General features: G+C 62.6%; 1 protein-coding gene and 3 long non-coding RNA genes across 4 annotated transcripts; all 4 read left to right on the forward strand.

Moving 5' to 3' along the window:
- Window positions 1–12,958: 12,958 nt before the first annotated feature.
- On the forward strand, window positions 12,959–14,322 carry LOC136994491 (uncharacterized). The gene is made up of 3 exons (XR_010886565.1): window positions 12,959–13,028; window positions 14,070–14,140; window positions 14,251–14,322. It is a non-coding gene; the product is annotated as an uncharacterized lncRNA (long non-coding RNA).
- A 1-nt stretch (window position 14,323) lies between these two features.
- Window positions 14,324–15,032, forward strand: LOC136994492 (uncharacterized). Its single transcript, XR_010886566.1, has 3 exons — window positions 14,324–14,362; window positions 14,573–14,673; window positions 14,932–15,032. It is a non-coding gene; the product is annotated as an uncharacterized lncRNA (long non-coding RNA).
- A 1,965-nt stretch (window positions 15,033–16,997) lies between these two features.
- LOC136994447 (uncharacterized) lies at window positions 16,998–17,636 on the forward strand. Its single transcript, XR_010886519.1, has 3 exons — window positions 16,998–17,118; window positions 17,320–17,445; window positions 17,574–17,636. It is a non-coding gene; the product is annotated as an uncharacterized lncRNA (long non-coding RNA).
- Window positions 17,637–21,206: 3,570 nt separating this feature from the next.
- On the forward strand, window positions 21,207–23,746 carry LOC136994483 (antimicrobial peptide NK-lysin-like). Its single transcript, XM_067312489.1, has 5 exons — window positions 21,207–21,284; window positions 21,750–21,916; window positions 22,301–22,396; window positions 22,876–23,049; window positions 23,688–23,746. Exons 1-4 carry the CDS (start codon window positions 21,245–21,247, stop codon window positions 23,041–23,043), a joined length of 471 nt encoding a protein of 156 aa, XP_067168590.1. The 5' UTR covers window positions 21,207–21,244; the 3' UTR covers window positions 23,044–23,049; window positions 23,688–23,746.
- The last annotated feature ends 977 nt before the right edge of the window (window positions 23,747–24,723 follow it).

A 24,723-nucleotide genomic window follows, 5' to 3' on the forward strand; every position in this document is an offset into this window, starting at 1 on the left:
GGGGCAGTGAGGGCATCAGGGTACAATGGGGTGCCATGGGGGGCAGAGGGGGCAGAGGGGTGCCATAGGGTGCAATGGGGTGCCACGGGGGCAGAGGGGTGCCATAGGGTACAACATGGGGCAGAAGTTTGCAACAGTGGGCAGAGTGGACAGCAGGGTGCCATGGGGGGCAAAGGAGGCAGAGGGGGCAGAGGGCTGCAATAGGGTGCAATGGGAGCAGAGGGGTGTCGTGGGGGGCAGAGAGGTCACAGCAGTGCAATTGGTTGCCAGGGGGGCAGAGGGGTGCAGTGGGGGGGCAGTGAGGCCATTGGGGTGCAACGGGGTGCAATGGGGTGCTCTGGGAGGTGGGGGGGTTCCATGCAGGGCAGAGGTAGCAGAAGGGTGCATGGGGTGCAATAGGGGCAGAGGGGTGCCATAGGGGGCTGTGGGTGGCATTTGGGGGCAGTGGGGACAGACATGACCCCCCATGTCCCCCTGCCCTGTCCCAGCCCCGTGTCTCCATTCCCCGCCCCGGCCCCTGTGCCCCCCCCCTCCCCATGTCCCCATTCCTCCCCAGCCCCACAGGAAGCCGGGGGGAGGAGGGGGGTGGCTCTGGGGTTTGCGGTGGGACACGGGGACGTAACTGCCAGGAACTGGGGGGCTGGGCTGTCCCTGTCCTCCATCCCCGCAGGCCTCCATGGCCTCCTGAGCACCCCCCCCCATGTCCCCATACACTTCCTGCCTGCCCCAGTGACCTCAGATCCCCTCTGTCCCCCCCAGGTCTCCCCCGTCCCCCCAGTTCCCCCTAAGCCCCCCCCCATCCTCCCAGTTCCCCCGGTGCCCCCAAGTCCCCTTGTTCCCCCAGTTTCCCCAGGTGCCTCCAGCCCCCCAGCTCCTCCTTTCCTCCTCCTTTTCTCCCCCAGGTCCCCAAAGTCCCCCCCCCCGGTCCCCCCTTGCCTCCTCCTTGTCAACTCAGGTTCTCCCAAGCCCTCCAAATCCCCTTGTCCCCCCAAGCCCCCCCTGTCCCCTCCAAGCCCCTCTTGTTCCCCCAGGTCCCCTTGTCCCACCCAGTTTTACCAATCCTCCCAGTTTCCCCAGGTCACCCCAGGTCCTGCCAGCCCCCCAGCTCCTCCTTTGCCTCCCCCTTATCTCCCCCAGGTCTCTCCTTGCCCCCTCCTTGTCACACCCTCTTCCCCCAGCTCCTCCCACCTCCCCCAAGTCCCCTTGTTCCCCCAGTTTCCCCAGGTGCCTCCAGCCCCCCAGCTCCCATCCTACCCCCCTTATCCCCCCCAGGTCCCCAAAGTCCCCCCCAGGTCCCTCCCTTGCCTCCTCCTTGTCCACTCAGGTCACCCCAAGCCCTCCAAATCCTCCTTGCCCCCCCCAAGTCCCTCCTGCCCCTCCAAGCCCCTCTTGTCCCCCCAAGTCCTCCCAAACCTCCTCGTCCCTCCCCCCAAACAGATCAGGTCACTGTTGGGGGGAAGCTCGCAGCCCCCGCAGTGGGGGAATGTGATGTGGCCACCCTGCCCGGATGCCTGGGCCCCCCCCACCACAGCCACTGTGGTTTCCGGAGAGGGGGGAGGCCCTTCCTGCCCTCAGCCCCACAGTGTGCCCCCCACCCCCCCCCCCAGCGGGTACATAAGGCACCCTGGGGCACGGGGACAGCCAGCCATGGCCCCACCACTGTTGGCCCTGCTGCCTGCTGTCACTGGTGGGGACCGGGACAGGGACATGGAGACTTGGGGAGGTGGAGGGAAGGGAAGGGCTGGGGACATGGGGACAAGGGGGGGACGGGAGGGATGGGACAGACAGGGGGGACAGGGGGCCACAGAGGACAGTGGTGGAGGTGTGGAGAGACAGGAGGGGTGGGGACATGGGGGGACAGGGGGACACGGAGGACAGGGATGGAGATGTGGAGAGGTGGGAGGGATGGGGATGTGGGGAATGGGGGGGACACAGAGGACAGGGATGGGGACATGGCACAGAAGGGGATGGGAGGGATGGGGACACCAGCAGATGGGGACATGTGGGGATACGGAGGGATGGAGACAAGAGGGAACGGGGACATGGGAGGAAGGAGGGGTGGGGATACCAAGGGACATGGGGGGGACAGGGATGGGGACACGGGGGTACGGGAGAATCTGGGATACCAGAGGGTCGGGGACATGGAGGGGTGGAGACACAGGGTGGTGGGGAGGTGGGAGGTTTGGGGACAGTGCGGGTGCCAGCGGCCCCTGACGCGGTGCCCAGCCCTGCTGCTGGCCGGCATGGGGGCCGAGGGGCTGCACCCCAGGGTCCCGGCCGTGCCCGCGAGGGCCAAGGGGTGCAGCCCGGACACCCCGGAGTGCCAGGTCCCCTCTGCCTCGGGGGATGGCCTGCAGCTCCTGTTTGAGGACCTGGAGATGCTGGAGAGGATGGTGAGCGGGCACGGGGTGCATGGGGGGCACCCTCGGGGGCACTGGGTGGGCATCAAGGAGGTACCCATGGGGGCACGCATGGGGACACCCTTGCAGGCACTGGGTGGGAACTGGCAAGCACTGGGTGGACATCTATGGGACACCCATGGGGACACTGGGATGGCATCAGTAGGGACACCCAGGGGGGCACTGGGTGGGCACCAGTGGGGACTGTGGGTGGGCCCTGGCTGGGCACCGCTGGGGCACCCAGGGGGCGGGCAGGGTGCCCGGCAGGTGCTCACAGTGCCGGGCACGCAGGGGGCTGCTGGACAGGACCCCGCCATACTGCACTGCATGATCTGCAAGATGGTCCTCAAGAAGCTCAAGAGTCTGGTGCCCAACACGCACAACACGGTAGGGGCTGGGGCGTGCGAGGGGCGTGCGAGGGGCATGCAAGGTCCAGGCAGGGGCGTGTGAGGCCCTGCAAGGCTGCGCGAGGCTGTGCAAGGGGATGTCCGGCGTGCAAGGCAGTGCCCACCATGCAAAGCCATGCGAGCTCATGCAAGCCCATGCAAGACGGCAGCGCCTGACACGGGGCCATGCCAGTGCAGACCCAGGTGACGCAGGCAGCCCGCATGGTGTGCTCCATGCTGCCATGGGTGATATCCAACCTCTGCCACAACCTGGTGAACCGCTACCTGGAGCCCATCGAGGCAGGGCTGGTGCGGGACGAGGGGCCCGCCAGCATCTGTGCCAACCTCCGCTGGTGCCAGCCCTGACCCCAGGTGAGGCCCCCTCCCTCTCCACCCCTCCCACCCCATGGCTGGGGGCCCAGGCGTCCAGGCAGCCCCACCCCGGGTGAAGGGCCCTTGTGCCCGGCCGTGCCCACCGCGAGGGCTCAGCGGCACCAGCAGCCGCTTCAAAGCGGCACCCGGGGTGGGGCGGCCGCCCGGGAATGCGCCCGCACCCATGGGTGCTGCAGGCATGGGGACATGGTGCCCCTCCAGGACGGGGACACAGGGTCATGGGGGCTGGTGGGCACGGGAACAGGGACATGGGGGCACGGGGACATGGTACCCATGGGGGACAGGGACATGGGGATATGGTGCCTGTGGGGGATGGGGACAGGGGGTCATGGGGGGGCACAGGGACATGGGGACATTGTACCCATGGGGGATGGGGCTGGGGGACATGGGAACAGGGACATGGGGATATGGTGCCTGTGGGGGATGGGGACATGGGGTCATGGGGGTCTGGGGGACATGGGGACAGGGACATAGGGACATGGGGATGTGGTGCCTGTGGGGGATGGGGACAGGGGGTCATGGGGGGGCACAGGGACATGGGGACATTGTACCCATGGGGGATGGGGCTGGGGGACATGGGAACAGGGACATGGGGATATGGTGTCCATGGGGAATGGGGACACGGGATCATGGGGGTCTGGGGGACATGGGGACAGGGACATAGGGACATGGGGATGTGGTGCCTGTGGGGGACGGGGACAGGGGGTCATGGGGGGGCACAGGGACATGGGGACAGGGACATGGGAACATTGTACCCATGGGGGATGGGGCTGGGGGACATGTGAACAGGGACATGGGGATATGGTGCCTGTGGAGGATGGGGACATGGGGTCATGGGGGTCTGGGGGACATGGGGACAGGGACATGGGGACATGGGGATATGGTGCCTGTGGGGGATGGGGTCCTGGGGAGCTGGGGGACATGGGAACAGGGACACAGGGCCATGGGGATATAGTGCCTGTGGGGGACGGAGACACGGGATCATAGGGGTCTGGGGGACATGGGGACAGGGACATGGGGACCTGGGGGGCACAGGGACATGGGGGTATGGGGGGGGCACGGGACATAATACCCATGGGGATGGGGACACGGGGGGATGCAGGGACACGGTGCCCAAGGGGATAAGGATATGGGCGGGGGGCGGGTGCGGGGACACGGTGCCCATGGGGACAAAGGCATGGGGGGCACAGGGACATGGTGCCCATGGGGACGAGGACATGGGGGGGGCACAGGGACACGGTGCCCATGGGAACAGGGACACGGGTGGCACAGGGACACGGTGCCACCACTGTCCCCCCAGCTCAGCCTCTCTCTCCTCCCAGGTGCCAGCTGGCTCCGAGGGCACCCAAGGGATCCTGCGTCCCCTCCAGCGCTGTCCCCTGCACCGGCCCCCACGCCGGCCACCCCTTCCCCCAGCTCAATAAATCTTTGGCATTGAAGGAGCCGGATCTTGTGCTTGCCGACGGGGTGGGGGGGACACCAGGCCACCGGGATGGGACACCAAGGGGGACACAGGGACACCGAGGGGCACAGGGGACACTGGGACACCATGGGGCATGGGGACATGGAGGGCATGCGGGACACTGAGGGGCACAGGGGACACCAAGGGGCATGGGGACATAGGGAACATGGGGGACACTGAGGGGCATAGGGGACATGGGAACAGCAAGGGGCATGGGGACATGGGGACACCACGGGACATGGGGGGCACTGAAGGGCCTGGGGACACAGGGCACATGGTGCCCTGGGGCCCCCAAGGGACCCTGGGGGTGGCAGCCCAGGCCGGCGTCCCCGCGGCGCACGTGTCCCTGCGGGCGCTGGCAGGGGCCCAGCCTGCCACGGCCACGTCCCTGCCAGGGCTATAAGAGCCCCCGCGGCCCGGCCCTGCCAGCCACCGCCATGGCCCTGCCACCGTCCCCGCCGCGGGCGCTGTCACTGCTGCTCGCCCTGCTCTGCGCCAGCCCAGGTAGCGACCCCGTGCACCCCGCGGCTGGGTGCACCCCACTGCTGGGAGCACCCCCCCAGACTGGGTGCACCCCCAAGCTGGGTACACACCCCCCCCAGAGCTCAGTGCAAGCCTCAGAGTTGGGTGCCCTCCAGAGCCAGGTGCACCCCTGAGATAGGTGCACCCCATAGATGAATGCACCCCCCCCACAGCTGGGTGCAACTCCCCAGAGACGGGTGCACCCCATAGCTGAATGCCACCCCCCAGAGCCAGGTGCAACCCCCACAGCTGGGTGCACCCCACAGCTGGGTACCTCCACCCAGACCTGGCTGCAGCCCCCCAGACCTGGCTGCATCCTACAACTGGGTACCTCCCCCCAGAGCTAGGTGCACCCCACAGCTGGCTGCAACCCCCAGAGCTGGCTGCACCCCCCTCCCCAGAGCTCAGTGCAAGACTCAGAGTTGGGTGCCCCCCTCCAGAGCCAGGTGCACCCCTGAGATGGGTGCACCCCATAGATGAATGCACCCCCCCACAGCTGGCTGCAACCACCAGAGTCAGGTGTACCCCACAGATGAATGCACACACACCCCCCACAGCTGCCCCCCCCCAACCAGGATGCACCTTCCAGGGAACCCATGGCGGGGTGGGGGGCAGACACCTGGGTCCCTTCCTAGAGGTGTGGGGGGGGAGCGTGGAGAGGTTGGGGGGGGAGGCTCGGATGCCTGGGCCACCCCCTGCCCTCGGGCACCCTCCCACGCTTCACCCCAACAGGGACGAGGGGCTGCACTCGGCCTTCTTTTGGGGATGACCCCAAACACCCCCTGCCCACCCCCCACCGATGCCCCTGCCTCAGGGACAACCACCCCCAGCCGCACTGGAGCAGGGGCACACACGCTTCCTCAGCCACCTCTCCAACCCTGCCAACGCCCACAGAAATCTCACATCGGCGAGCACACAAGTCACACATTTGCCACTCAAGAGCACAGTTCCACAGAAACGCTTTAGACATCGCAAGTCACAACAACAAGAGCTGCTCTCTCCCACCCGGGAAACTTGATCTGCTCAGGCATCGACACACACGCGGCAACTGCCACTTCCATAAGAGCGAGCAAGATCACTCCGTCCAAAAGGAAACATAACCAAGGAATTCATGGAAGACTACTTCCTATCATCATGGATGGGCCTAGAGCATCCTTTTCGTTCACACGCACGGAGAAAGGACCATCTTCGGGAAGAAGCAGCAGCCTGCAACAAAAGACTGCTTTCAAACACATGCACAGCTGCTACACAGTTAATAGCAACAGCTATTAACTAGTCTCTGCACAGTCATTCTCCTTTCCTCGCTCAGGAATTTAGCTTTAGTCAAGGCAGAAACTCTGAATGCATCACCAGAAATATTTCAAACCGGACTGGGCTGTAAAAAAAGGAAACCGAGCACTGCCACACGGAAAGAGACCAGAAGAGAGAGCTATTCCTATTCCTATTCCTACCCATGACAGAGGAAGCCACCCTGGGTTACGTCTTCATCGAAGACGTCCTTTCCAGAGAAGCTGGTGAAGGAGTGCATGAGAGCCCTTGTGATGCTCTTCTGCTGGGGTGCAGGACTCGGAGAGGATTACGACCTTGTTTTCAAGGGCACCCCACTGTGTGCCCATGCACACTGCAGGTCCCGTGGGGGTGCGAGCAGGGAGGCAGAGCCCTGTGCCCTCCTCTGCTCTGCAGCACCTTCACTTGTGCAATGCCAAGGGCCCTCCAGCTGCACCTCTGCAGCCGGGTCCTTGCCACACCACAAGGTGCCTCTCCCTGCCACTGGGTCACCTGGCATCTCCACAGCCCACACTTGCTGGGGCAGCTTTTACCCTTGTGTCTAGAGGGCTTTTCTATGCGGGCAGTGGGGGTGATTCCTCCTAAGCAAGAAGGAGATCCATCTACTTCCTATCCCTGGCTGGACTTCCCCTCCACGAGCTGCCCCAAGCATGGGGGCGACTGGCTGGGCAGCAGCTCTGCTGCAAAGGCCCTGGCGGCCCAGTGGGCACTACAGGGAGTTGGGCACTCTGAGCCCACGCCATAACCCTCCAGTCACAGGCTCAAGGACAGCACAACGGGCTCTGCAGCCCTTCTGCTCTCGGTCACTGTGCTAGGCAACTTCTGCCCCCTGCAAAGGCTCTGCAAGCAGCGTCTACATAGAAAGGACAAAGGACACCTTTCTTGGGCAATCCATGCAATAGGGAGCTGCAGCTGACATGCACTTATCAAGCAGGTTAGCTGGGTCTTGTTTTGCTTGCAGAGCTGGTGAGGTGGCTGGGGGTCTTTGCTGGCCAGGCAGTGGTCACCTGCATGGGGAAGGCTTGGCCTCTCGCCCTCCTTGACACAGGCTGATTCTCAACACTGCTGACACCTGCAGCCTGTCCTCTCTCCTTCTTCAATGCCATTTCTAACTCTTTCCAGAAGTGGGGACCAGCAAGCGGAGAGAATCATTGGTGAGTGTGTGCGTGTGTTTGTGTGTGCGTTTGTGCCTGAGGCAACCGGGAAACCAGGGGGCCCAGGGCCAGCTACAGGATCGACTGAGTGTCTAAGGCCACTTACTGGAGGGATCCACAGTCCGTGTGTGTGCGCGTGCATGTGTTGGTGTGTGAGTGAGGGGACGTGCTGGGCACAGAGGTCTCGCTTTGGTAGCAGGGGTCTGCAGGGTGCCCTGTCTGGGGGGAGACCACGAGCTGCCCTGTGCCAGGCTCAGCCACTTCCAGCCAACTCTGAAACGGATGACAAGAGCCCATTGCGCACCAAGACTTCAGGCAGTTGGAGGAGCACATGGCACCTCTGCTCAAATGTACTTGAGAAAGGGCAGTAGATGCTGCAGGCAGGAGACACAGGAGGAGGCCCATGGGAGGAGCCACAGCAGACACAAAAGGGGACACGTGAGGAGAAATGTGAAGAGCCATGTTTGGAGAAACAAAAGGCAGCAGAGACACGGAAGGGGACGTTGTCAGGCAAATGGCTGGAGTCGCACTCTTGCACGGAGGTGCTCCATGCTGGAGCTGCTTCTCTTCTGAGGGCACCGCAGCCCGTGGAGGACCCACGCTGCAGCAGGGACACCCCCGAGGGACCGCGGCCTTTGCAGGAACCCACCCTGGGGCAGAGGAGTGACTGCTTGCTGTAATGTGACTATTCGTCTGTGGAAAGGAAGAAACAGAAGAGAACCTATTCTTTGAACAGACCCTTCCAATAGGTCTGCATGCATGAAAAATAACAGGCTTGTCCAAGGAGGGGAATTCACTCTCTTTTTCCACTCTAGCCCTTGAGTCTTTTCACACACTTTCTTGACACCTTGTGCAAGAAGCTGAAAGCCTCCTGGTTTGCCAGCCTTACTCAAGTCAAGGACAACAACCTCCACTGCTCTCCCCGCAGGCACCAAGCTACTCATCTCAACAGAGAAGGCTATCAGGTCGCGTTTAAGCACAGATTCCCCTTTGTCAGGCCATGCTGATTACTCCCAAGCACCTTCCTGCCCTTCATGTCTCTGGAAATAGTATTCAGGATTACTTGCTCCATCCCCTTCCCGGACATCAAGGTGAGGCTCACCGACCCTTCTTTCCCTGCATCCTCCTTCTTGCCCCTCTCAAAGACAAGGGTGGCATTTGCTCTCTTCCACGCCTCGGGCCCCTCTCCCGATCACCACGACCTTTCCAAGGGAATCAAGAGAGGCCTCACAGGGACACTGGCCAGCTGCCTCAGCACTCATGGGTGCATCCCACCAGGGCCCATGGCTTCCGTATGTCCCCTTTGTTCAAGCATTCCCGCACCTCATCCTCCTTCACCAAGGAGAAGCCTTCCTTGCTCCACGTTTCTCCTCTGCTCTCAGGGCTTTGGGATTCCCCAGGGCCGGTTGTACCCATAAAGACGGAGGTGAAGAAGGCATTCAGTACCGCTGACTTTTCTGAGTCCTTTGTCACCAGGGACCCTGGGACCCCGCTGAGCAGCGGGACCGCATTTGCCCTCGCTATCCTCTTGCTGCTTACGGACTTAGAGCAGCCTTTCTTGTTGCCTTTCACGTCCCTTGCCAGATTCAATTCCAGAGGGGCTTTAGCTCTCCTAACCCCATCCCTCCACAAACAGACAGCTTGGTGGAGCAGGAGCCCTTCACAGACCAAGGCACGGACCGGGGGCACCTACTCCTGCCGCCCTCATGGGCTGGGGACTACAGCCAGCAGGCCACGTGCTGCCCGGCACAGTGAGATGCGCCCATTGCGGCTCTGCCCATTTGCGGACATCTCAAGTGCCTCGGTGAAGAATCAGCTCTCTGGCCAGACCCACACTCCCGCTTGCAGATGACACCCTCCAAGGGATCTTTTCCCATGGGAATCCCTTCCCACGACTGCCCTGAAAACTGCTCTTTCCTTTGAGGAGTCTGAAAGTGCCTAAACTTCCTTTCCTTTGCACTCAGGAAAATCAGATGGCCACTGCAGACACCTTTACACCTGGCGCAAGTAGGGATGCCTGGCATCCTTGCTCATATACTCACTGAGACACACGTCCCAAGGGGTTTTCCTTGCACCTCCTCCTTCAACCCGCAATAAGTGCCATCCTTCTGGAGGCAGAAATGGGGAGAAAGGGGTGGGAAAAGAGCCTCCGGCCAGGTGACACTCTGGGAAAGGGAAAAGGGGGCCTTGTGCTCCATGGGGGACTGAGGTGATTCCCACAGACACAACGGCTGTGTGACCTGGGAACAGTGATGGACACATGTCCCACGGAGGTACATCTCCTTGGGGGGGGCAGCAAGCGCGTGCCAGGCTTTGGGGAGACTCTCCCATCAGTTGCATTTTTCTCCTGACTAGGAATTAGAGCCTCATTTTGTGCCTCTGTCTCTCTCCCCCTCGCTTTGTGGATTTGAACTTCTGGCATGGGAACGACCTGGCTGACACCCTCATGCTAGGCACCTCCCTGCAGCCCCAAGCACCTCCCGGCACCTCATCCCCAGGGGAAGGGGCTCTGGGTAACCCTGGCATGGCAGACAGGGAGGGCAGGGGGGCTCAGCCAGGGCATGAGAGTGAGTTTGTGCCTGCTATTGCAGCCGCTTTTCAAATGCTTGCAGGCAGATTTGATAAGAGGTAGCGATGTGTGCAGCCCAGCTGGAAACACGGAGGAAGGCTGAGATGCACACACAGATGGGAAATGACCCCGTGCAGTCGCTTGGACAAATACCACCAAGAATGGATGGGCTTTCCCCTCTCCCACAAAGCCCCTCCTTCCTCTCCCTGCAGCACCCAGGGCAAAGAGGGTTTTTCTCAGGCAGCCTTCGCTGGAGGGAGACCAGCAGCCTCTGCACTCTGTGCTCGCGGATCACACACTCCTTTATTCACAGGCTGGTGCGGGGCACTGGGAGTAAGATTGCAAGATGGGGCACGGGTGCCTGAGGAGGAAAGGACTGCTCCGGTGTTTGGCTCTATCTTTTCCAGACAGAGGGTCATCTCTCCTGCAAGGAAGGACCAAGAGAGCTGGGACTCTTCAGCCTGGAGATGAGAAGGCTGAGGGGGGATCTTATCAATGTGTTTAAATATCTGAAGGGAGGGTGTCAAGAGGATGGGGCCAGGCTCTTTTCAGTGCTGCCCAGTGCCTGGACAAGAGGCAACGGGCACAAAGTGGATTACAAGAAGTTGCATCTGAATCGAAGAAAAACTTTTCTTCCTGTGAGCTGACGGAGCACTGGATCAGGCTGCCCAGAGAGGTTGTGGAGTCTCCATCCTTGGAGACATTCAAAAGCCGTCTGGACAGGGGGGCCGGGGGGGAAAAGCAGGGGGCCCGGGGGGCACCGCCGGGCAAACTCACGGCTCTGTGGGGCACAGAGCTGCGAAAACGGAGGCCCCTGGGACACCCAGAGCCAAACGGAGGTGCCCAGGGCACGCCAAAAAGAGGACGGAGCACCCAGGAGGGCACGAAAACACACGTGTGCACATGGCAGGCACTAAAGGGCAGCTGTAGGGCCCCAGGGAGACCCAAAAAACAAGCGCAGAGCTCGGGGGGGGGGCGCCGAAACCAAACCGAGGGGCCTGGAGGGACGCCAGAGGCGCAACGGCAGCCGTGACCGTTGGGAGGGGGGGAGAGCACAAAATGGCGGCTTTGGGGGCGGGGCCGGGACCCTCGGAGGCGGGTCCTGGGGAGGGGGAGAACCGCCCCATCCCGCTCACCAGGGGGCACCGGCGTCCTGCCTCTGCGCAGCCCCGATTGGAGGGGCCGTGGGGGAGCCGTGATTGGCTGTGAGGAGGGCCCGTGGGGGAGCCGTGCGGTGATTGGCCAGCAGGCGGGGCTGTGGGGGCCAGGCCGAGACGCTGGCAGGCAGCGGCGTGGGGCAGCGGGGCTGGCGAGCTGCTGGCGGCGCCTCGTGCCCCGGCAGCGCGGGGACCCCCGTGCCGGCCCCGGCCCTGTAGGGCCCACTGCAGGGCCTCATCTGCCCGGTGCCCGGGCACAGCGGGGCCAGGATATGGGGCCGAGGGGAGCCCGCAGCGCTGGGCTGCTGACGGGCAAGGCTGACGGGGCACGAGGGCCGCGACGCAGCTGCTCCATGGGGCCTGCGCTGGGCAGGAGCCATGGGGCGAGGGCCTGGCATGGCCGGGGACGGAGCCTGCCCTTACGGGAAGGGAGAGGAGTTTGGGTGCCTGTGGCCCGTCTGTCGGTGTCGTAGCGCACGGGGAGCACGAGAGCGGGGGCAAGATCGTGCCGAAGGTCGGCTGCGGGGCTGCCCTGCGCCGGACAGGAGCTGTGCCAGGGGAGAGAGGAGGGCAGGAGGTGCCCCGTGGGGCTGGTGCAGAGGGCGCGCAGGCCTGGGCCCCACGGCAGACGCAGCTGTCCATCCTGTCTTTTTTTAGTTCCTGTGTGCTGAAAGTTGCCTTCGCCTGCCAGGAGGCCAACCTGTGCTCCCTGGGCTCTTGGGATCCAAAGTATGCCCATATTTACCGTGAGAATTGTTTCTCAGCTGGAGGTCCTGCCATTGACCTCCATCCACCCTCTGGGGCACTTGCGTCCCTGCAAAGAGCAGTCCTTGCAGGTGGCAGAAGGGCCACGATGGCAAGGAAAATGACCCTCGTTGCCTTTTCACTGGATGGAGAAGGGCTTGGGTCCCTGCTCCTCAGGCCAGCCGTGCATGTGGCTGAGATCTTTCTCCTCCTTCCCGTAGCACAGGAGCTGCTCTCGTGGATCAGACCGAAACGCCACTGAGCCAGTGCCCTGTCTTCAGTAGTGATCACTCTGAGGGAACGTGTGTAAGAAACAAGGAAAGCAGAGGATGATTCCTTTTTTTTCCCCTTTAACAGCCTTTCCTTATTTCCATTAACTTCACCATTATGGGAGCTGTGTGGTGAAAGTGTGTCTGTACCATCGTGTTACCCATTTCTTTAACCCCTTGAACGCATGTGTTCGTTTGCAACCCCAAACACTCAGATGACCAGTGTGACGGCTGTGTGGAAGGACTTGAATGCAGATGCCGGCACTGATCGTTGCTGAATTTGCGAAGAGCCTCCTGGGGCAGTGGGCAGTGGGCAGTGGGGTGGGGGCAGCACCCTAAAGCAGCCAGTGCAGCTGCCCTCGCCGCTGTAGGGCCCAAGCCAACAAGGTCTGTGGGGTGGTGGGAGGGTCCCTGCAGCCCCTCTGTGACACGCTCTGTGACACAGCCTGAGGTCACTGTGGGACATCCCGCCCCACAGCGACACCTCCCCGCTGCCCAGGGTGTCCCCTCCCCACACCTCACTGCAGGGCGGAGGAGGAGGAGCAGAGTGGAGAGTGAGGAAGGAGAAGTTTCCGAGCTGGAACTACTGGCACCGCCATGCAGTTCCCGTTTGTGAAGCTGCCAGCGCTCTGCGTGCTCAGCCGTGATGGTCATGTGCGTCCTGGGGGGATCCGTGTGCTTCCAACGTGAGTATGTTTGCTTGTGTAGCCCATGGCTGAGCAAGCGAGCAGCTTCTCAGCTCCGGCTTGGTAGCGCTGAGCTTGCCTGCTCGAGAGCTTATTCAAGAGCACCTCCTTCAAAGGGAGGGCTCCCAGCTATCTCCATGCTTGCTCTTGCTTCTTTCGGACTCGGAGAGTCCTCCCCTGGATTATCATGAAAGAGTGACTGGCTTTTACACTCCCGACGTAGATTTGACCTAGAGAGGAATGTGGGCAGCCTTCCCCATCAAGTTTCACCTCCTCATTCCCTTTCTTTGGCAAGAGATGGCACAAAAATATGTAAAGACTGGACAGTTTCTCCATTTTCCTGTGTGTTGTCTTGTGCTGCTGTCCAGTGGTGGATCAAAGACCTGACCTATGCAAGTCCTGTTTGGGACATGTCCCTTTCTTTTGGAAGACTGGGGAACGAGAGGTCTCCTAAATGGCTTCTTCTGGGAGCAAGGGGGAGAGGTGGAGGAGGAGGGATTGCTTTGCCCAGTGGGAGGCAGTGTGTAGTGGGGCTCTGCAGAGCTCTGTGCTGGGACAAGCACTGCTGAGCAGGTCCACTGGGGACCCTGGGGACAGAGCTGCCTCTTTAAAAATGCAACCGCCTGAATCTGGGAGGGTGCGCAAGGGAACTGGAGGGCAAGATGTGAAGTCACATGGATCCGGGCAAGCTGGAGCAGAAGAGATTGCTCTGCTCCTCATGGGCACTGTGAAGGCGAGAAATACGAGAGTCAGAAATGGCAGCCAGGAGGACTTGTGTTAGAATACACTTCCTCAGAGGAAGGAGAGCAGGCACTGGGACCAGCCCCTGGAAACTGCTCGGCCCCTCAAGGCACGAGCTCTTGGCTGTGTCACGTACTTGCCTACTGTAGTCCTCCCCGGTGCTGAAGAGTCTGCATCTTCTGCTTTGGAAAATGAGAAACCTTGCAGCAACTCTCAACTCTCTCTGAGCCTGGATGTGCCGTGCAAGCTGCAAAGGGAGTGTGGAGCCCTTTCTCCCAGCTGCTGTCTCCTTGTTTCTAGGTTTGAGATTAAGCCAGTGCCTGGGAAGAAAGGCAGAGACCCTGCCCCTGAGGGATCCCGGGAGAGAGAAGGTAAAGGACCGTGCGGCTCCAAAGCCAGGACCGACCAGGTCTGCACATCCTCTTGCCTGAGTGAACACGAGGATGCTGTTCTGACGAGGTTTCTTCTTGCACGGTCTCAGCGAGTCCTCCTGAGCAGCAGCAGCACCATCGAAAGAGGCGTTCTCCAGGCCAATTAAAAGAGGCCAAGGTGGAAAAAGGGCAGCAAGGCAGGAGAAAGAAGCCTATGGACAAGTGAGGCTCTTGGGGAAGTGGAGGAGGGCAATGGGATGGTCTTGTCCATGTGGGAGTGAGGGATTTCTCTTGGACGCTGTCAGTATGAGCTCAGAAAGGCTATTAACTCATGCCGCGAGGGCTGCTGTTTTCTGCCTGGACTGCAAGGGCACAGCAGGGTTTTGTGAGACTTGGTTGTCAGCTTCATTTTCTCTTTCCTCTTCTTTCCAGGGAAGGTTTTGATCATCTGTTATCTGCCATGAGGTCATATCTGCAGCCTGCCAAAGAAGAGGAGTTGGGAGAAGAGCAGGCTAAGGAGAGAGAGCAAAAAGGTAAAGTAAGAGATGAATGCTGACACAGGCTTGCAGGCTTCCTTAGTGCCGCAGGATAACAGCCAAAGTTATAATGTGATGCCTGGATAGGAAATTGCCCTCCTGTGGCTCTCTTTGCCACCAGCAATCAGCCTTGAGGGGCTCACTATGGAAGAAGAATTCCTCGGGACAGCCCAGTGCTCCACCTTGCAGTTCATCTGCTGATGGACACTTCCCCGCTGCCCTCTTCTGAAGAGGTTTCTCCTGTCATGCTTGCAGGGAGTCCTGCTGAGAAGCGCCTCCTTCCTCGAAGAAGGCTTTCCCCCGAGAAATTACCCAAGGTTTAAACAGATGATGGCATTGGTCAGCAAGCCCTGGGAAGCGAGCCTCCAGAGAGGTGAGACGTGTGGAGAATTGGACGGGGGCACTGGTGTGCTCTGGTCCTTGTGGGAGGGAGATGTTTGCATTGGACACGTTGCCTCTCTCTCTCTCTCTCTCTCTCTCTCTCTCTCTGTCCCAAGAAGAGAGGGCCTAGCCCTGGGCATCGTCAGCTTTGCCAGGGACTGTTGTGCCCCATCGGAGTGCCAAAGCTCCAGCTATCTCTTTCTCTGCGGATGCCAACGCAGCTGGCCAAACACACCCAGTTCTGCTGCAGAAGCACCTTCTGCTGCAGAGGCAGGTGCCCAGCTGGTGAGCACAGGCTGCAGAGCAAACTCATGCTGTGCTGATCCAGCCCCTGCCTGCTCTGTATTTGTAGTGTGCTACCAGCAATTGAGGGGAGCTCCTCGAAGGAAGGCAAGAGCAAAACAACTCGTGAGGGCAGGCGCAAAGCGGAAATCCCTGTTTGCAAAGGCCATCGCAGAGTAGGACAGGTACGTACGTGATCAGGCCCAATGTCACGATTCAGTCCTACTGAGTTGTGGAAAAGTGCAGCTCTGTGGGTGCTGATTCGCCCAGGATGCCTTGCTAGATGTTCACCTGCACATTCGGTGGCATCTTCTGCAGAAGGCACAAGCCACTCTCTAGTGCCTCCTCACACCACTGTGTCTGGGCTGCCCCTGGAAGGGGGAGATGTTTCCAAGGGATGGAAGGGCACAGGGCAGGAAAAGCCCCAGCACCTGCTCCTCACGCTGCTGCTCTGCGTGTCTCTGCCCTCCAGGAAGTGTGCTACCTCTGCATGCAGCAGGAGGAACGCCGCCTCCGGGCAGCCCAGCTGCAAGAGGCCGAGAGGCAAGAAAGGGCCGAGTGGGCCGAGCACGAGGCCTGTCGGGCAAGGATGGCTGTCCTGAATGCCCAGGTACTGGAGCCTTTTCAGCCGCTCTGAGGAACGGCCTTTCTCTCCCCCAGGAAGCTCTGGAGGTGTGCAGGTCTCCTCGGCGTTGTTGTCCTCTTGCCTCTCAGTCGTGGGGCCGCTGACTTGTCTTTGATGCTCGCCTGCTCCTTCCAGGGAGGGAATATTAGTCAAGGGAAACTACGGGACCCAAATAGCACTCTGCTGTGCTGAGGGCACACAGTCCTCAGCCCTGCCTCGAGCTCCAGGAAGCCCCTGCCGAGGCCGCCTGCCCTTGAGGTGGGACACGAGCTCTCCTGGGGAAAGGGCCTGAGCCAGCTGTGGCCAGGCTGCCTCCGGGGGACAGCTCCAGGGGGTCTTCCTCTTCATGCAACCTCTAAGAGCATGCCCAGGATCTCTTGGTTTTCCTAAGAATCAACAGGGGTTTCCGTAAGCCTAATTTTTAACTGAGGCCTTAGGGCGCACTGCCACCCACCCTGACATAAAAAGAAATACCATCTTCTTGGGCTTCCGTGCCTGAAGGATAAAGCCTTTAATGTTCCTGTGGTTGGGAAGAGCAGACTAGGACTGAATATCCTGAGAAAGGCTGCACCGTCCCTGGGTGTCTTCTGTGCTGTGCAGGGATATTTCCTTTGGTGGCATCTCCAGGTAAAATGCACTGTTTTCTTCCTTGCATAACAGAGGAGACACTGGGCTGAAATGAAGCTAAATATTGATAAAACAGAGAAAGAGAAGACTGTAGAAGAGAGCAGAGCATACCTGGTAAGACCTTTTGACAAAAGAAATCTTTCCCCAACCGCAAAGCACAGCGAGACCCTGCTCCCGCCCAGGCATCTCCATGGGGACATGCTGCGCTGGTTCTCCTGGTGTCCCTGCCGGCTGTCCCCCGGGGGCTTGGTGCTTTCGGAGACAGACCCATGCATTTGCCCGCTGCTTGACAAGCCTCTCTCTTGCCTTTCAGAGCTCCTACTGCCCCACTCCTCCAGCCTCCGTCAGAAGGCAGCATGACAGAGAGCTCCAGGAGAGGAGGGAGGCGTGGGCAAAGGAGCCAAGGAGGAAACCAGGGCAGCTCTCCCGGCAGCAGTAAGTGTGCATAGCCCCAGCGTGGCCGAGTGCAGCTGAAGAGCAGGGAGCTGGCAGCGGGTCAAAGATCCCGACCCAGAGCCGTGGGACTGGTATGGCATCTTCTGATTTCTCCTGGCCTGGGAATGCCCTGGGTCAGCCCTGGACTCCCGGTTCCTCTCCACAGCCCCAAGCAAATGCTTTGGTCTTGTGCTGAGCTGAGGACTGCGGGTACAGATGGGACCGTGGGTGTGCAGGGCTGGACAGGAAGGGTCTCAGTGGGGCTGAGAGCGACCTTGTCCCTGCCATTGCAGGCACGAGTCCCTGACAGCAGTCCAGAGCCAGCGCCGGACGGGGGTGCCTAAAGCCTGGCAGGAGGAGCAGAAGAAGAGGGCAGAGCGCAACCCCTGCAGGGCTCACGGAGAGGAGCAGCTCATCTGGTGCGTATCTCTGAGCAGGGCTGGGACTTGTCACACAGCAGCTCCAGGAAGACCTGGCCCGACCAAGGCCCGCACTCTTTCTCTGCCTTCTCCCCTGACACTGACCACCTCTCCTTTGGATTCCCTAGCACCGGGGAGAAGATGCCCTTGGAGCAGCAGAGGGGAAGGCACTAGGAACTGCTGCCGTGCAAAGGGGAGACCACCCTGTACCTGAGATGGACTTCTCTGCAGGGAATAAAGAGAGAGGTGCTGCTGTGAATCCCGTGTGCCATCCCAGAGTGATTCTTAGGGACAGAAGGGGATAATGTCCATACACGCCATGCTGTGCACATGCCCACCACAGGGTGCATATACAGGGCACGGCAGGCATCTGTGCCCCACAGTGTGCCCATCGACAGCACATTCAGTACAGCATATGCGCATACACACTACAGGGTGTACATACACCCCACTGTGTGCCCATGCACACTGCGGGTCCCGGGGGTGCGGGCAGGGAGGCAGAGCCCTGTGGCCTCCCCTGCTCTGCAGCACCTCAACTTGTGTCCCGCAGGGGCAAGAAGATGGTATTTCCCCGCAGCACGGGGAGCTGGACACTCTGAGGCCATGCCGTAACCCTGCAGCCATAGGCCCCAGGGCAGCACGATGGGCTCTGCAGCCCTTCTGCTCTGGGCCACTTTGCTGGGCAACTTGTGACCCCTGCCAAGACTCTGCAAGCAGGGTCTGCATGAAAAGGACAAAGGAGTCGTTTCTTGGGCAATGCACGCAAGAAGTAGCTGTACCTGTCATGGACTTCTCAGGCAGGGTAGCTGGGCCTTGCCATGCTTGTGGAGGTAGTGAGGAAGGCAGGGAGGGCTTTGGTGGCCAGGCAGTGGTCCGCTGGGTGGGGAAGGCTTGGCCTCTCAGCCTCCTTGACATAGGCTGATCCTCTGCACTCCTGGGGGGCAGATGGGTGCCGTGGGGAGCAAAGGAGGTAGAGGGGTGCAGTAGGAGTCAATGGGGGCAGTGGGGTGCAATGTGGGGGCAGGGAGGGCAGAGAGGTGCCATGGGGGAGGGGGGAAAGAGGGGTGCCTTGGGGTGCCATAGGGGCAGAGGGGCACCCTGGAGGGGGGGGAGGCAGAAGTGTGCAATGGGGGCAGGGCTGTGCAATGTGGTACAATGTGGGCAGAAGGGTACTGTGGGGGGTCAGAGAGGGGAGTGGGGGGCAATTGGTGCAATGGGGTGCAATGGGAAGCAGAGAGGGCAGGGAGGTGCCATGGGGGTCAGAAGGGTGCAATGGGGTGCACATGTGGCAGAGAGGGCAGAGGGGTGCCATGGTGGGCAGAGGGGGCACAGGGGTGTCATGGGGGGCAGTAGATGCCATTTGGTGCAATGGGGTGCAATGGGAGGCAGTGGGGGCAGAAGCATGCAATGGGGTACCATAGGGACAGAGGGGTGGCATGGAGGGCAGAGGGACCAGAGGGGTACAATGAGGGGCAGTGAGTTAAGGGGTGTAATGGTGTGATATGGGGGGCAGAAGGGTGCAATGGTGTGCCATGCAGGGCAGAAAGGTGCTGTGGGGGATGCCATGGGGGGGGGGGTCAGAAGGGTGCAATGGGATGCAATGGGGGCAGAAGGGTTCAATGTGGTGCCTTGGGGACAGAGGGGTACAATGGTGGGCGATGGGGGCAGAAGGGTGCCATGGGGGGCAGAGGGGTGTAGTGGGGGGGGTTGAATGGTGCAACATGGTGCCATGGGGGCTGAGGGGTGCCATGGGGTGCAATTGGGGCAGAGTGCTGCCATAAGGAGCAGAGAGGTGCCATGCGGGGCAGAGAGGGCCAAGGGTTGCCATGGGGGGCAGACGAGGCTGAAGGCTGCTATGGGGAGCAGTGGGGGCAGAGGGGTGCAGTGGTGTGCCATAGGGCCAGAGGGGCGCAATGGGGAGTAGAGGGGTGCAATGGGGGGGGCAGAGGGGACAGAGGTGTGCAACTGGGTGCCATAGAGAGAGAGGTGCCATGGGGGGCAGAAGGGTGCAGAGGGGTACAAGTGGGTGCCATAGGGGCAACGGGACACCATGGGGGGGGCAGTGGGGACAGAGGGGTGCAATGGGGTACAGATGGGTCTGAAGGGTGCTATGGAGTGCCATAGAGGCAGAGGGGTGCCATGGGGGGCAGTGAGGGCATCAGGGTACAATGGGGTGCCATGGGGGGCAGAGGGGGCAGAGGGGTGCCATAGGGTGCAATGGGGTGCCACGGGGGCAGAGGGGTGCCATAGGGTACAACATGGGGCAGAAGTTTGCAACAGTGGGCAGAGTGGACAGCAGGGTGCCATGGGGGGCAAAGGAGGCAGAGGGGGCAGAGGGCTGCAATAGGGTGCAATGGGAGCAGAGGGGTGTCGTGGGGGGCAGAGAGGTCACAGCAGTGCAATTGGTTGCCAGGGGGGCAGAGGGGTGCAGTGGGGGGGCAGTGAGGCCATTGGGGTGCAACGGGGTGCAATGGGGTGCTCTGGGAGGTGGGGGGGTTCCATGCAGGGCAGAGGTAGCAGAAGGGTGCATGGGGTGCAATAGGGGCAGAGGGGTGCCATAGGGGGCTGTGGGTGGCATTTGGGGGCAGTGGGGACAGACATGACCCCCCATGTCCCCCTGCCCTGTCCCAGCCCTGTGTCTCCATTCCCCGCCCCGGCCCCTGTGCCCCCCCCTCCCCATGTCCCCATTCCTCCCCAGCCCCACAGGAAGCCGGGGGGAGGAGGGGGGTGGCTCTGGGGTTTGCGGTGGGACACGGGGACATGACTGCCAGGAACTGGGGGGCTGGGCTGTCCCTGTCCTCCATCCCCGCAGGCCTCCATGGCCTCCTGAGCACCCCCCCCCATGTCCCCATACACTTCCCGCCTGCCCCAGTGACCTCAGATCCCCTCTGTCCCCCCCAGGTCTCCCCCGTCCCCCCAGTTCCCCCTAAGCCCCCCCCCATCCTCCCAGTTCCCCCGGTGCCCCCAAGTCCCCTTGTTCCCCCAGTTTCCCCAGGTGCCTCCAGCCCCCCAGCTCCTCCTTTCCTCCTCCTTTTCTCCCCCAGGTCCCCAAAGTCCCCCCCCCCGGTCCCCCCTTGCCTCCTCCTTGTCAACTCAGGTTCCCCCAAGCCCTCCAAATCCCCTTGTCCCCCCAAGCCCCCCCTGTCCCCTCCAAGCCCCTCTTGTTCCCCCAGGTCCCCTTGTCCCACCCAGTTTTACCAATCCTCCCAGTTTCCCCAGGTCACCCCAGGTCCTGCCAGCCCCCCAGCTCCTCCTTTGCCTCCCCCTTATCTCCCCCAGGTCTCTCCTTGCCCCCTCCTTGTCACACCCTCTTCCCCCAGCTCCTCCCACCTCCCCCAAGTCCCCTTGTTCCCCCAGTTTCCCCAGGTGCCTCCAGCCCCCCAGCTCCCATCCTACCCCCTTATCCCCCCCAGGTCCCCAAAGTCCCCCCCAGGTCCCCCCTTGCCTCCTCCTTGTCCACTCAGGTCACCCCAAGCCCTCCAAATCCTCCTTGCCCCCCCCAAGTCCCTCCTGTGCCCTCCAAGCCCCTCTGGTCCCCCCAAGTCCTCCCAAACCTCCTCGTCTCTCCCCCACCACTCTGATCAGGTCACTGTTGGGGGGAAGCTCGCAGCCCCCCCAGTGGGGGGACGTGACATGTGGCCACCCTGCCCGGATGCCTGGGTCCCCCCAGCCCCCCACTGCGGCCACTGTGGTTTCCAGGGAGGGGGGAGGCCCTTCCTGCCCTCAGCCCCACAGTGTGCCCCCCACCCCCCCCCCCAGCGGGTACATAAGGCACCCTGGGGCACGGGGACAGCCAGCCATGGCCCCACCGCTGCTGGCCCTGCTGCCTGCTGTCACTGGTGGGGACCGGGATGGGGACATGGAGACTTGGGGAGGTGGAGGGACGGGAAGGGCTGGGGACATGGGGACAAAGGGGGACAGGAGGGATGGGGCAGACAGGGGGCCACAGAGGACAGTGGTGGAGGTGTGGAGAGACAGGAGGGATGGGGACATGGGAGGACGGGGCAACACAGAGGACAGGGATGGGGACATGGGACGGGAGGGGATGGGAGGGATGGGGACACCAGCAGATGGGGATATGTGGGGATACAGTGGGATGGAGACAAGAGGGAACGGGGACATGGGAGGAAGGAGGGGTGGGGATACCAAGGGACATGGGGGGGACAGGGATGGGGACAGGGGGGTATGGGAGAATCTGGGATACCGGAGGGTCGGGGACATGGAGGGGTGGAGACACAGGGTGGTGGGGAGGTGGGAGGTTTGGGGACGGTGCGGGTGCCAGCGGCCCCTGACGCAGTGCCCAGCCCTGCTGCTGGCCGGCATGGGGGCCGAGGGGCTGCACCCCAGGGTCCCGGCCGTGCCCGCGAGGGCCAAGGGGTGCAGCCCGGACACCCCAGAGTGCCAGGTCCCCTCTGCCTCGGGGGATGGCCTGCAGCTCCTGTTCGAGGACCTGGAGATGCTGGAGAGGATGGTGAGCGGGCACGGGGTGCATGGGGGGCACCCTCGGGGGCACTGGGTGGGCATCAAGGAGGTACCCATGGGGGCACGCATGGGGACACTCTTGCAGGCACTGGGTGGGAGCTGGCAAGCACTGGGTGGACATCTATGGGGCACCCATGGGGACACTGGGTGAGCACTGGGATGGCATCAGTAGGGACACCCAGGGGGGCACTGGGTGGGCACCAGTGGGGACGACACCATGGGGGGCACTGGGTGGGCACCAGTGGGGACGACACCATGGGGGGCACTGGGTGGGCACCGGTGGGAGCTGTGGGTGGGCCCTGGCTGGACACCGCTGGGGCACCCGGGGGGCAGGCAGGGTGCCCGGCGGATGCTCACGGTGCCGGGCATGCAGGGGGATGCTGGACAGGACCCCGGCGAACTGCGCTGCGCGATCTGCAAGAAGGTCCTCAAGAAGCTCAAGAGTCTGGTGCCCAACACGCACAACACGGTAGGGGCCAGGGCGTGCGAGGGGTGTGCGAGGGGCATGCGAGGTCCAGGCAGGGGTGTGCAAGGCTGCGTGAGGCTGTGCAAGGGAAGGCCTGGCATGCAAGGCTGTGCAAGGGGGTGCCCACCATTGAAAGCCGTGCGAAGCTGTGCAAGCTCGTGCAAGCCCACGCAAGGCAGTGCCCACCATGCAAGGCCGTGGGAGCTCATGCAAGCCTGCGCAAGGCCGTGCCAGCTTGTGCAAGCCCGTGCAAGGTGGTGCCTGCCGTGCAAGGCCATGTGAGCCCGTGCAAGGCAGTGCTCACAGTGCAAAGCCATGCAAGCCTGTGTGAGCTCATGCAAGCCCGTGCGAGGCAGTGCCTGCCGTGCAAAGCCGTGCAAGCTCGTGCAAGCCCGTGCAAGACGGCGCCTGCCGCACGAGGCCACGCAAGCGTGTGCGGGCCTATGCGAGGCGGTGCCTGACGCGGGGCTCTGCCAGTGCAGACCCGGGTGACGCAGGCGGCCCGCAAGGTGTGCTCCCTGCTGCCACGGGACATATCCGAACGCTGCAACAACCTGGTGAACCGCTACCTGGAGCCCATCGAGGCAGGGCTGGTGCGGGACGAGGAGCCCGCCAGCATCTGCACCAACATCCGCTGGTGCCAGCCCTGATCCCAGGTGAGGCTCCCTCCCTCTCCACCCCTCCCACCCCATGGCTGGGGTCCCAGGCGTCCAGGCAGCCCCACCCCGGGTGAAGGGCCCTTGTGCCCGGCCGTGCCCACCGCGAGGGCTCAGCGGCACCAGCAGCCGCTTCAAAGCGGCACCCGGGGTGGGGCGGCCGCCCGGGAATGCGCCCGCACCCATGGGTGCTGCAGGCATGGGGACATGGTGCCCCTCCAGGACGGGGACACAGGGTCATGGGGGCTGGTGGGCGCGGGAACAGGGACATGGGGGCACGGGGACATGGTACCCATGGGGGACAGGGACACAGGGACATGGGGATATGGTGCCTGTGGGGGATGGGAACATGGGATCATGGGGGGTCTGAGGGACATGGGGACATGAGGGGCACAGGGACATGGGGGTATGGGGGGGGCACAGGACATGGTGCCCATGGGGATGGGGACATGGGGGGATGCAGGGACATGGTGCCCAAGGGGATAAGTATATGGGGGGGGCGGGTGGGGGACACAGTGCCCATGGGGATGAGGACATGGGGAGCACAGGGACATGGTGCCCACGGGAACAGGGACACGGGTGGCACAGGGACACGGTGCCACCACTGTCCCCTCAGTTCAGCCTCTCTCTCCTCCCAGGTGCCGGCTGGCTCTGAGGGCACCCGAGGGATCCTGCGTCCCCTCCAGCGCTGTCCCCTGCGCCGGCCCCCGCGCCGGCCACCCCTTCCCCCAGCTCAATAAAGCTTTGGCATTGAAGGAGCCGGATCTTGTGCTCGCCGACGGGGTGGGGGGGACACCCGGCCACTGGGATGGGACACCAAGGGGGACATGGGGACACCGAGGGGCACAGGGACATGGGGGACACTGAGGGGCATAGGGGACATGGGGACATCATGGGACATGGGGGACAATGGGAGACACTGAGGAGCATAGGGAACATGGGGACACCACGGGGCATGGGGGGCACCGAAGGGCCCGGGGACACAGGGGACATGGTGCCCTGGGGCCCCCAAGGGACCCTGGGGGTGGCAGCCCAGGCCAGCATCCCCGCGGCGCACGTGTCCCTGCGGGCGCTGGCAGGGGCCCAGCCCGCGATGGCCACATCCCCGCTGGGGCTACAAGAGCCCCCGCGGCCCGGCCCCGCCAGCCACCACCATGGCCCTGCCACCATCCCCGCCGCAGGCACTGCCACTGCTGCTCGCCCTGCTCTGTGCCAGCCCAGGTAGGGACCCCGTGCACCCCGCGGCTGGGTGCACCCCACTGCTGGGAGCACCCCCCCAGACTGGGTGCACCCCCAAGCTGCGTACACCCCCCCCCCCCGAGCTTAGTGCAAGCCTCAGTGTTGGGTGCCCTCCAGAGCCAGGTGCACCCCTGAGATAGGTGCACCCCATAGATGAATGCACCCCCCCCACAGCTGGGTGCAACCCCCAGAGCTGGGTGCACCCCACAGCTGGATGCACCCCTGAGACGGGTGCACCCCATAGATGAATGCACCCCCCCACAGCTGGCTGCAACCCCCAGTACTGGGTGCACCCCACAGCTGGATGCACCCCTGAGACGGGTGCACCCCATAGCTGAATGCCACCCCCCAGAGCCAGGTGCAACCCCTGAGCCAGGTGCACCCCACAGCTGGGGGCACCCCTCCAGACCTGGCTGCAATCCCCCCAGACCTGGG

Source organism: Apteryx mantelli, chromosome 29, assembly GCF_036417845.1.
Source record: "Apteryx mantelli isolate bAptMan1 chromosome 29, bAptMan1.hap1, whole genome shotgun sequence".
Taxonomy (NCBI): Eukaryota; Metazoa; Chordata; class Aves; order Apterygiformes; family Apterygidae; genus Apteryx; species Apteryx mantelli.